General features: G+C 35.2%; 1 protein-coding gene across 1 annotated transcript; it reads right to left on the reverse strand.

The window, feature by feature from the left end:
• Window positions 1-746: 746 nt before the first annotated feature.
• LOC108985079 (importin subunit alpha-2-like) lies at window positions 747-5505 on the reverse strand. The gene is made up of 11 exons (XM_018957240.2): window positions 5099-5505; window positions 4769-4865; window positions 4572-4663; window positions 4352-4483; window positions 4057-4242; window positions 3804-3967; window positions 3607-3685; window positions 2577-2705; window positions 1947-2074; window positions 1481-1855; window positions 747-1358 (listed from the first exon to the last, which is right to left on the reverse strand). The coding sequence occupies exons 1-10, from the start codon at window positions 5309-5311 to the stop codon at window positions 1483-1485; spliced, it is 1593 nt and encodes a 530-aa protein (XP_018812785.1). The 5' UTR covers window positions 5312-5505; the 3' UTR covers window positions 747-1358; window positions 1481-1482.
• Between the last annotated feature and the right edge of the window lie 7378 nt (window positions 5506-12883).

Below are 12883 nucleotides of genomic sequence, written 5' to 3' on the forward strand. Positions count from 1 at the left end.
CAGACCGATTACACACCTAAATTTCTCTTGTTTTATTTGAGTTTGATTGTTAAATCTTGAATTTTATTTTGGATTTTGCTAAAGAGTAATGCTACTATACCCCTTGACGTGGCATAGTGCCACTTGGCTTAATAAAAAAAGTTTATACTAAAAAAAATGTCACCCAAAAACATAAAAAGATGAAGACTAAAATTTTAAATTCTCTTTACTATTTTATATTTGTGTTTTTAATTTTTTTTAAATTGCCACATCAAGAGGCAAAATTAATGGTATAAATTTTATTTTAATTTATTTTATAAGCAAATTAATGGTATAAAGTAGGAGCATTGTAGCCTTTCTCAAAAGGTTAAGAGTACGTTAATTTAGTGGTAAATGAGATTAAATGATAAATTCTCAACACTTCTCATAATTCTCTTCCAAAAAATCACTTAAATACAAAACAATTTTTAATCTCAAATCTTCAACTTCTTTATCAAATCATTACAAATTTTACAAATTTTAAAATAAAATACAATATCAATATAACTTTTTCAAGCTTAAAAAATATGGAGAAAAAAGAATTAAAGGGTAAGAAGATAACTTGGGATAGTTAGAGAGGTTGTGAAAAAGAATGTTTGGGGAATGAGAGGCCGAGGATATGGAGAAATAACTGCTCTCTCCTCTCCAAACGATTGCTTTGATGTGAGAAGAGAAGGTTGGAATATTAGAGTGAGACATGAGGGCTATTTGATTTTGCTGAGATTCAGTTTATAGAGGAAATGAGGACATTGGTGCTTTGCTTGGAAAGCTTAGCATACCTATACGAGTAACCAATTACATTGTGTTTCAAGACTCGAGCCACAATGACTCGAAGCACTTGAATTCATAATTAAAATATTAAAATCTTACTATAATAAATCATGGAAAATATGATAACCACACAAAAAAAAAAACATTAACTCTCTTCCTTCCATACAGCAATACCATATCCACCCCGACAAGATACGAAATCCAGACCATATGGAAACAACTCATACATGACTCCGGGAAAAAGAATATGACACTCTAATACGCATTCAAGAGACCCCCACCAGCACATCCATCGGGGCGCTGTTCATGCAACAATGAACTTGGGGGACACCTTCATTCCATGTTACCAGGTGAAAATACTAAGAACAGCTGACTATGCCATCATGCCAGAATTAAACCCACCTGACTCCTTATTTGGACATGACAGTATACACTGACCCACCTTTGAAACCCCTTCGACCACAGCGGACACAGGACGAGACTCAAATGAGATGCTGCAAGGTGCCCTGACCTGACCCAACATATACCTTACCATCCCAGGGGTGGACTTCTCCATTCAACTCTGATCCCTGCAATTGTTTTGTAAAGCGAGTGAACAATAAAGTGAAATGAGGTTATATCTAATGAACTCTTCCTCTTTGCTGTATAACGCTGAATTGCTAAATTAATAACTAGTCAATAGTTAAGTTACCTTCAGCTAAAGTTAAATCCACCCGATGGAACTTGAACCTCATTCCCTCCAAAGCCAAAGCCAGGCTGAGAACCATCACCCGAAGGCACTGTTTCATCATCATCCTCCAACCAATATGTTTCGAGAATTTTAACTGCCTTTTCATAGATCTCATTATTGTCATGACTCTGAAGATTTTCAATTTTCTCCAATCCCTCAGCATCATCTATCATCTGGGCATATAAGTTAACCTCTCCAGTGTTGCCCAAACTCTTCTCCGCTTCCCCAACCCTCAGAATGTTTTCTAACCCTTCTAAACAGACAGTGACGATCCTTGCATCAGGGCATACAAGAAGATCACACAATGGTTTTATACACCCTTGACTCACCAGGAACCTATCATCACGAAAGAAAAGATTAGTCATAATTTCTACCTATTAACAGATAAAATGAAAGGAGAGCAAAAGAAGAAGGTACAAGATCATACTTAATTTGATCATGGGTACCCCCCGAAGTAGCATTTGAAATTGCCCATGCAGCCTCTTTTTTTATATCGAACTCTGCATTTTGAAGCAGATTGACCAAGGGGGCAATTAAACCAGCATCAATAACAGCCTGCATCATTGCAAAGTTGACTTTACATTATTTCCAAATAATCAATCAAGAAACCCGACAATTTCTTAAATATGCCACCTAAATATTTAGAGAAAGGCATTGATTATTTAACATTATAAATAAGGTAATGCTACGTATAGGCCTGGAGTGTGCAGTCCCCACGTACTCCCTTTGGAAAAAAGTGGAGGCCACCATTAAAAAAAATAATTTTTTAATGTGGGTCCTAGATTTACCCACTCTTTTCAAAAGGGTGGGTAAATTCTCCTGGACTACAAATATTATCTCTCTTATAAATAGAGTCCAATAACCCAAAATACTCAAATTTCCTACAGATTTATATTAGTAAATTCTCCAGTAACATATTCAAAGTGAGATGGGTACAGTCCTGATCTAAAAGTGAAGGGAAGACCTGTATCCAATTCCCTTATTATGAAACAATTGAGTAGCAACCAATTCACACAATTTAACATTGGCATAAACTTGCTGACATTTACTAGCATACCTGTATCTGCTCCCTATTTCCAGCTGTAATGTTTGAGATAGTCCAACAGGCTTCTTTCTTGATGCTCTTTTTATGATTGTGGGACAACAGGCTCAAAAGACATGGCAGTGCACCATGGTTGATTATACACTGAGAAAGTATGCTACCCATCAAAATCATAGACAAATAATATCACAGTGGGAAAAAAAAAAAAAAAAGATTATTCATGAAGAGAAATTTTTTTTGTGGAAGGGGAGGGGGGAGGAGATTTTTCCCAACCGATCACTTGAGTATGTTTTCCTTCCTTTTGTCATATTAAAATCCCTGGCATCTGCACTGCATGTTTGAATGAAATCGGTCTACAATGCTAACAGGTTACTTAAACTCATTTAAATGTTTGAGGAGTTTCCAAAACTGATTTCAATATTGAACAGAGTACAGTTGTGCCCATCTCATTGTCCAAAAACACTTTCCTACGAAGTTATTTGCCACTAAAGCTTACACAAAATACAAAAAATATAAAATCCATATTTAGAAACAACGTTCATCATGCCAAATCTCCACATAAAGCTATATATTCATGTAAATAAGGTAAGAAGATATCATTTTCTACATTATACATTTTAAAATAGGAGTTGCTAATCAAAAATAGGAGTTATTGTGAGATCTGTACAACCGACAACCTTTTACTAAACAAAATAGTGTTCTATTTTCTAAGCATATAATATATATATATTATTGAAAAAAAAATACTAAACTAACAATAACTTTTATTTGTTTTGTACCATCCTTATTAGTGGTGCTATTAAATTAAGCATAGTGAAACGTGGTAATCCATGTAAATTAAGCATAGTGAAACGTGGTAATCCAAGTTTCACAAAATTCAACAATGAAAAATGCTATATACAAATGATACTACAGGCACAGATTTTGTTTTTTATTAGTAAACAATAAGTTAACCATAAATGGGAATAGGCATAGCCCAACTATACATGGGGACACTACACGCACAGATGTTTACAGCTAAGGAACAGAATAAAAAAGCTCTTACTTGAGTCTGAAGATCATCTCCTGTCACAATATTTCCAACTGTGCGAAGGGCAGGGATGAGCACTGAAGGAGATGGATGTCTGGAAACAACATTCATATGCTTCAAAATGGTTATCATACATTACATACAATTGAAAACATGATGTTACATTGGTAACATGATGAAACACGTAGATCAAGGAAAGGTGATATACTCACAGGAGAAGCTGAATAAGTCGGGCACAAACACCTGCTTCAATTACAGCTTGGATTTTGTCATTTGTACCATCAGAAAGATATGAGAGAGCCCAGCAAGCATCTGTCAGGACTTCTTCATCATTTGAATGGACGAGACGCTCAAGAGCAGGAAGTGCTGGCTTCACCTGCCCATCAAAGTCAAAGGTTATAAAATGCCAAAATATGAGAGCTGTGAGGCTATCCTTGGAGTCAAATAAATAAACCGGACAAAAACCTGATCAAAGGGAGGCTGTGGCTTGCCCCTACAGAAGTTAGATAGCGTCCATGTGGCATTTCTCAGCATTGAAAGCTTTGCATGTTCATTCAACTGTCCCAGTAATGGAAGCAAGGCTCCATGGCCAAGTACAAGATCACGGCATCTAGGAGAATCTCCGGCAACATTTCCCAATGCCCACACAGCCTACAATTTCAGTATAAAGGTTCAGAAAGGGCTGGGATAAAATAATTTCATTTTTATTTTAAACTATTCTTCCAAAAATAGGATAAAATTCATTCCACTCCAAATATACCTGCTCCCGCACGTCGTCACTCGAAGAACCCAGTAGCTTAACAAAGATTGGAACTGCTCCATGATCGATCACCACCTTTGTGTTCTCCGAAGTTCCTGATGCTATGTTTGTAAGGGCCCAAGCAGCTTCAAACTGCACAGAAAAAACCAATAAAAGAATAAAAAAACACAAATACCAATGGCAATCGAGAGGGCAGAGAAAAATTAATTGAATGACAAACCTGAAGTTGAGGAAAGTCCTCCCTGACAAGAAACTCAACGAATCGAGGAACAACGCCAGATTGAATAACTTCCTCGATTGGAGGGCTTCTCTCTGTAATTTGAAATAATCAATCAGACGCGCTCGTTACTTAGATGAAAACAGAACTAAAGGAAGTCAAGGTATCAAACAAGAGTACAATACGATAGGAATAAATACCAATTGAAAGCAGCTTCCGAAACTGCGTGGTGGCCTCCAGCTGCAAATTACTATCACTGGACCAAACCCCAGCAACCATCGAAGGAAGACTCTCCAACTGTACAACAAGTAATCAATCAGAAACCGTCAATACAAAAAAAAAAATCATCAATGCCGAAACTCTCCGTTTTACCATAGCTCGGAAAACCTAAAATCCTAATCATACATCCTTCAATTAAATAAGAAAAAAAGAGAGAAAACAACAAATAAAGTACGATCAAAGAATAAACCCTAGAAACTCACGGATCATTAAAATTCATAAACGGAGATTAATAGATGTATATATTGAACCTTTTTTTCAACGGTGGAGGCGTGGAGAGAGGAAGAGAAGGACTGCTGGGACTGTAGGCCTTCGCGGCGCTTCTTCTGCAAGCTCTCCTCGCGCTTGTTCTTGCGGATCTCGACCATGTTGTCTTCCCGTCTCCGGCGGCCCTCATCGGCGTCAACAGCAACCTTGTACCGATTCCGGCGGACCTCGGTTCTCTCGCTCGGCCTCAAAGACATGGTTGCTTGGTCCCCGAAAGCTCGATAATTGAAAAACCCTAGCGGTAGCAGCGCGTATACAATTAAATATCTATATGCGTCTATCGAGTATATATATAGATGTAATATGCGTGTGTATCCTTGAGATGGATGGAGAAACAAAAACCCTAGAGAGACCTGTAAGAGAGATTTCGACAAGGCTTATAAATATGATTCAAGTTCGTTCAACCGTTCTCGTTTGTTTTTATTTATTTATTTATTTATTTATTTATTTCGACAGTGCTGATAATTTATATGCGAGGGACTTTTACGACCGATGGAATCCGTAGACAGTTTCACAATACGTGATCTGATAAATTGTTATTTTACAGAAAAAAGTACACTTTAAAAGATAAAATTTAATTAATAAAATTTAAATTTATAAAATCTATTTTTTAAATCAAATTATAAACAATTTATTAGATATGTTATTTACATGAACTTATAAATCAAATTTTTCAATTTAAAATTAAGAATACTATTTTCAAAAATATAAGATCAAACCGCAATTTGTAATTATGATTTAATAAATCATTTGGTGCCCTAGTTTGGGGACTCAAGATTTCTCAGCTCTTCTAAGGGGAGTAGTCTTGCATCCAAACAAATTTGAAAATATCTCAAACACTCCAAATCAGAAACATGTGAATTTTGGAATGTCAAACTTATCGGCTCTTTGAACGGCTCGCCCTTTTAGAGAGAGAAGCTCTGACATTTCTCTAAATACAAATCTTGCAGCAACTGATTCCAGTGTCAGGAAAGAAGTCAGATCTAAGCGTCTCTGGTAGCCATTTTCAAACACGCCCCCCCCCAAGGAATCCTCACCCACCGATCTTGCAGTCGATCGGAAAACAGCGCGTTGTAGAGGTGTAAATTTAAACCGAAAAATCGATCCGGATCGAATCGAATCGGATCGGTTGGTCCGGTTTTGAACCGATTCGGCCCGGAACCGGTTCCTATATTATAAAAACCAGTCGAATCCGGTCCGATTTTGGTTCCGTAGTTTCCGGGACCAAACCGGATCGGTTGGAAAATATATATATATATAAATTAATTTTATATATTATACAAAATATTTATATGGACTCAAGATTTCTCAGCTCTTCTAAGGGGAGTAGTCTTGCATCCAAACAAATTTGAAAATATCTCAAACACTCCAAATCAGAAACATGTGAATTTTGGAATGTCAAACTTCTCGGCTCTTTGAACGGCTTGCCCTTTTAGAGAGAGAAGCTCTGACATCTCTCTAAATACAAATCTTGCAGCAACTGATTCCAGTGTCAGGAAAGAAGTCAGATCTAAGCGTCTCTGGTAGCCATTTTCAAACACGCCCCCCCCCAAGGAATCCTCACCCACCGATCTTGCAGTCGATCGGAAAACAGCGTGTTGTAGAGGTGTAAATTTAAACCGAAAAATCGATCCGGATCGAATCGAATTGGATCGGTTGGTCCGGTTTTGAACCGATTCGGCCCAGAACCGGTTCCTATATTATGAAAACCGGTTGAATCCGGTCCGGTTTCGGTTCCGTAGTTTCCAGGACCAAACCGGACCGGTTGGAAAATATATATATAAATTAATTTTATATATTATACGAAATATTTATATATAAGTTTTATATATAATATATAATTATATATTAAATTTTTATATATAATATATAATTATATATACATATGAAATAATTTCATATTATAATTTATAAATTATAACATAAAATGTTAATCTTAAATATGAACATTTGTAATTTATTTGATTATATGTTATTAATATAATTATATATAAGATAATGTTATTATAATTTTAAAATAAAAGTTTAATCTAAAGATGAAAATTCAATTGATCATATGTTTTAAACATAATATATATATTAAATTATTAATAACATTTTATTATAAAAAGTAACACTTTATTATATTTTTTTTACATTTTAAAAAAATCGGAAAACCGGACCGGACCGGAAACCGGTAAAATCGGAGGTACCGGTTTATGAGGATAACCGGAGCGAAATCGATTTTAAAAAATACAAAACCGGTACATATCGGTTCAGTCCTAGATTTTGTTCGAAACCGGACCGGTTACACCCCTATTGCGTTGCACCCACGCCCAAGTCAAAGGGAGCGCGTGGCGCCCACGCGAATCTTTTTTTGTTGATGCCATGCGTGGCAGCTCAGGGTTCAACGACTCCAGCAGCTTCAAGAACACCCGATCGGCTTCCTCCCAGGGTGGTGCGTGTCCCTCACACGCCACAATAGTTTCCATTTTCCAGTGTTTTTCGATTTTTTTGGTGTGTGCTTTTGTATTTGTATTTTGATTTTTGTTTGTGTGAGTTAATAATTGAAATAGACTGTTGGAATTTATGTCCATAGCAGGAGAACCCCCTCCTCCAAAAGAGGAAGGCAGTGTTGATTCCTCCCTCCTCCGTTTAGGAGGATGGGTGCGTTGTTCACTTCTCCTCCTTTTGGTGGATGGAGTTTGGATGCTGGTTGTTTTATCTCTGTTTTATACAAAGAATAACATTTTCTTTTTTAGAGTATCTCTGTTTTAAAACAATACATGTTGCAAATTTATTTGTGTACGAGGAAGCTTACAACAAATGTTAGTTTGGCTTGTAACTTGAGCCACAGATGTAACTTCCTATATGGAATGAAATGAAGTCTATTTCCTTAAAAAAAATCAGAAACATGTGATTTTCTACACTGTTTGTGTGAAAGGACTCCATTGATGCTCAAATTTCTCCTAACAACCCTTCCTCTCTCTCCCTCTCTGTCGGCACCCCTTCGCACTTCGCCATTCCCTTCTTCCCCAAATCACTTTTCTCTTATCACAGTCCAAGCCATGGCTTCCCCAAGAGAATCCCCCCATAGTGAAAATTGAAATCTGTCGAGACTTCATACCCTGACGTCTCTCTCTCTCTCTCTCTTCTCCTATCGAGGCGAATCTCTCGATGGTCCGTGAGCCTCCTCAGGGTCGCGTGCTCCATGGTCCATCCCATTGTCAACTTTAAGGATTCCTCTACCATTGAGCTTTAGCAGGGTAGCTGTTTGAGGGAGATTCAAAATCTCCCATACGATCTACCTCTCTATCAACCCATGCCCCAAATTTCTCAACCTCCATTATAAACCAGCCATGCCCAAAGCCACAATACGCACTAGCTCGACTTTTTACAGTGCGTATTTGTTTATGATTCTTTAGGCTGTTAAGTTCTCTGAGCTGCATGTGTTATTGTTTATAATTTGCAGCTTTTGCTCAAATGGTGGTGATAGAGTATGTAAATATGAAAGTTAAATAATTCTCTTTTATTTGCACTTCCTGGACTTGTTTGGAAACTGAGAACTGGGGTTGATAGGGTGATTTTGTGCCTTATGGGTCTAATGCATATACCCTTTTGAGATTAGTTTAAAGTATAATTTCTAGCATCACTAGGAGCAACCATCATGGTTATGTTGTTAGGAGTTCAATTTCGATTGACATTTCAATATAGGAGGGGTTTTTTCCTTCTTTTTTTTTTTTCCTTAATCTTTTATCTTCTTTTTTTTTCATGCGGGATAATGAATTTTGAATAATTGTTTGCCTAGAGCCAAAGTTAGACTATTTGGTTCATTTTCTTGGGTGAAATTTTTTGTGTGAAATTTGCTTGAGTTTGATGCCATATTTATTTATCCCTATGTTGAAATCTATTGGCAGTATTTGAGTTTGATCTCTTGTTGAAGTTATTGGTTGGTGGGAATTATTCACTTGGGTCATGGTCCATGGCTAAAACAGATTAATGGGTATGTATTTTAAAAGAGAGGAAAGGTATCGTCGGTATGATGATTCTTGTATAAACTGAAGTAGGTTTCATTTTCAATTGTTTTATTTCTCCTAAGTCTCGTGTTCTCGGGTTTAAGGTGAAAAAGAAAAAGAAATGAAAACATAGTTTGGCAATGTATGACAACAAAAATAACATCAATAACCTCGTTAACTAGACATGTGTTCCCGTTAAATGTATAGCCTCCAGATTTTTTGAAGTTAGCCATACAGTCGATGAAGTTTTGGCTGCATTCTTGGTTTAGATAGTCATCCACGCCACAACACCATCAACATGATCACTGTCAATTCAAATCTCACATTATATCATACTTCTTTTGAGCAACTATTATTATATTATATTATATACATTACACACTTTTAAAATTACAAATAACCCAAGTTTCATGGGACAAAATCATAATTTATCACACAGAGAGTGTATGAATCTTGTTCCAACATACTGCAGTGCACAAGCCAAAATATTAAGTATAAAATGTCCCCATCCATCATGCTATTGATCAATTTATCCTATTTCATTTTTTGAAAAAATATATTTTGCACTCTTAAATTATTCACCTTTTGCACTTTGCATTCCAAACTATCAAAACTAATACATCCCACCCTTCAACTACTAAAAACTTGTATTTTGCACAAGCTTGAATACAAGGTTCACGAGCTCGACAGGTCAAAGAGATAAAACTCAAGAGCTTGAATACAAGTTTCACGAGCTGGACAGGTCAGACAGATAAAACTATGGGTACTGCAGTTGTGGGCAGCAACTATATGTTGTTGTAAGTGTGTGTAACAAAACTAGACTGGGAAAAACTATGAGCTACTGTCATATGTGGGCAGCAACATTTTGTGATAATTTGTATAAATTTTGGGCAACAACTATATCCTTGTATGTTCTTTTTCTCTCTTTTAAAAACTTGTGATTTGATTTTTAGTTGTCTTGAGTAATCTATTTGTAGTTGTAATTTTATTTGATTTGTAAATTTTGAGCAACAATGGTGATAATGCTGAAAATATAGATTATTGGATTGTGAACAATAGCGATAGTGTTGAAATGATATTATAGAATTCATCTCCCAATCTCTGGTTTTTCACTTTATTTTCATATGAATGTTAGTGTCATCTCAATTTCAATGCATTTTTATTAATTATTGTTTCAAATCTAAACCATCATGGTACACTCAATTGTAGGTCTATGTAATAATAACAATTTTCTTATTCTTTTGGTCGTGAGAGTGAAGATAGTTATGATTTTCTTTTCTATGGGACTTGGAATTCAGGTGTAACACAAAGTATAATTTCGTGTTTTTTTTTTTAGTCTTTGATCTATATTACAACGATACTACTTGAGATCTTCCACGCGTGCCTTGAGGAAGGTATGATTGCACTTTGACCGGATCCTTTTCAAGTGGATTCTTAAATAAATTTGGCATATTTATTACATTATCATATTATAATATTTGGTTATTCCTGTATTTTTTACCATGTTCATGAATATTAGTTAAACTTCTATATGTCACTATTATGATTGATTAGTTTACAATATTAGTTTATCATATTAGTTAAACTTCTATGAGACGAGTTTGATTGACTATTCTATGTGACTATTTTGATTTATTACTTTACTATGTTAGTTTACCATGTTCATTACTATTACACAAGGAGTGTCTATTCTGAAACATTTTAGAAGTAGTAAACTACTAACCATTAGCAACTTAGGTTTTTGGATTGCATATTCTTATTTTTGCATTGAGCAGCACTTGATGGATGATGTTGAGGTCCAACGTGATTGCGACCTGTGGGCCGATGGGTTGGAGGAGATATTGGTAGACATTCTCTACCAAGAGACTATTGAGAGAAAATTGGTTAGGTAAAAAATCACCAACCGAGATCATATAAGACTTGCACAAAAGATGACTGAAGCTGGGAGTAAGCCAGTTGATGCGTCACAAATTAAGAGGAAATTAGGGATGTCAAATCGTGTTAATGGATCGTATCAAGACATTAAATTATACTATATGAGTCGATTCGACCACGACCCGTTAAACTTATCATGTCAAAGTCTCAAGTCCTAACACTATCCATTAACATAACAGGTCACGTCGTATTAACCCGCCTCCAATCAAGGGTCATTCAAGCCCATAACTCTTCCCTCTAGTAGTCTAAAGTCATGCAAGACACATTTCACTCCCTTTCATCATTTCTTCACCCCATTTTAGAGAGAAACTTAAAAGAGCTCTTTCGGACAGATTTTTAGGTCTTTTTGCGTGGAGATTTTCGACCCTTTGTAAGTATTTTCACACAATAACTGCTCATAAAAGTTGTTCGTCTTTGAGTTTAGTTTCCGTGGATATCTTATTACTCTCATTTAATGCTTATTTGGTTGGTTAAAAGTATTTTTAACCATATAAAGATCATTGTGGGCGTGAAACTAGAGAGTATGTGATGTTTTATAAGTTTTGACCAAATTAATGGACATATCTTGGTCCGAAAAGTTAATGGAGTGTTTAGCATGTGTTTATGGATATTCATTGAGATTTTATTGCATGACTAAAGTTTTTGATGACGGATTTCCTTAAATCTATAAACTTGAAAACTATAAGTGGAAAAATAATCTTTGTTTTGAGATAGTTTGAATATTTCATGATTTAATCTTATTTTAAAAGTTTTGATATTTTTATGTGATGATTCTAAACCTCTTGGTTACGTGTTAGAATGTTATTTTGAAGATATTTAGTATTAGTGTTAAAGATATAATTTTTTTATGCAAGAGGATTTCCGTCAGGCCTAAGATTTGATGTTTTTGGGTTTAATCCATGTTTCATTGAGTTTTAGTTATGTGGTTTTAAGTTTGATGGTTGAATCTTCTTTAGAAAACATTTTTAAACCATGTGATGTTTTAGTTTGAAGATCAAATCTCTTTAAGCCATAGATCAAGAGATTGATCAAAGTTAGAGTTGAGAAAACTTTTTATTTTTGGACTAAGTTTAAAACCAAAAACTCCAAATGTTATTTAGTGATTTTTGGAGACTTTTGTTTGATCATTTAAAGCATGGTTGATTTTAGGATAATGTTATGAACATGTTAGATGTAAGATTTGATTTTTTAGAATTCTTGGAGATGTTTTGAGTAAGATCACAAAACTTGTGATTTTCAAGGTTTGTTTTTTGTTGGATCTTTTTACTAAAAAGTTTTGGGTTGATGATTAGTAAGTTCTTGTTGGAAGTGTTAAGTATGTTTTTAAACTTAGGATAAGAAGATCCTTGTTGCAGAAACGATAGGAAGATCCATGTTGCAAAAATTTGGTTTAATCATGAGTTTTTAAATTAGAAGAAACACGATAAAAATCAAGGGAAAAATCCTATCGATGTTTCGACCATAGTGTGATTTTCATAGTTGTGATTTGTTTTAAATTCTTTTGAATTGATATTTGAGTTTAGGACAAAATTTACAGGTAGAATGCAAATTTTAGAAAATTTTAGAGTTAGGATGTGAAATCCTTAAGTTAGGGGTAAAATGGTAATTTTTTCACGTGTAGAGGGTTAAATGGTAATTTTATTTTAAGTTAGCTTGTTTTCATACTTCTAATGGTTAGTAATTAAATTTCTAATTTTTAGAATTACTATTTTCATTTTCTCGTGTTTCGCGCTTTATTCTCATAAAACTAAACGATCGAGGTAAGTTAGCTCTTAACTTACTATCAGTTTACTATGAATGTGTGATGGGTAAGGAAACTACAATTTATGTCCGTACGTT

The sequence above is a fragment of the Juglans regia genome, chromosome 7, assembly GCF_001411555.2.
Source record: "Juglans regia cultivar Chandler chromosome 7, Walnut 2.0, whole genome shotgun sequence".
NCBI lineage: Eukaryota > Viridiplantae > Streptophyta > Magnoliopsida > Fagales > Juglandaceae > Juglans > Juglans regia.

Coding starts and splice junctions, on each gene's coding strand:
- LOC108985079 (XM_018957240.2), bottom strand. CDS start 5,311: ATGTCTTTGAGGCCGAGCGAGAGAACCGAGGTCCGCCGGAATCGGTAC. Junction 3,686..3,803: donor CGACTTATTCAGCTTCTCCT/GTGAGTATATCA, acceptor TGTTGTTTCCAG/ACATCCATCTCCTTCAGTGC. Junction 2,075..2,576: donor GAAATAGGGAGCAGATACAG/GTATGCTAGTAA, acceptor GCAATGATGCAG/GCTGTTATTGATGCTGGTTT.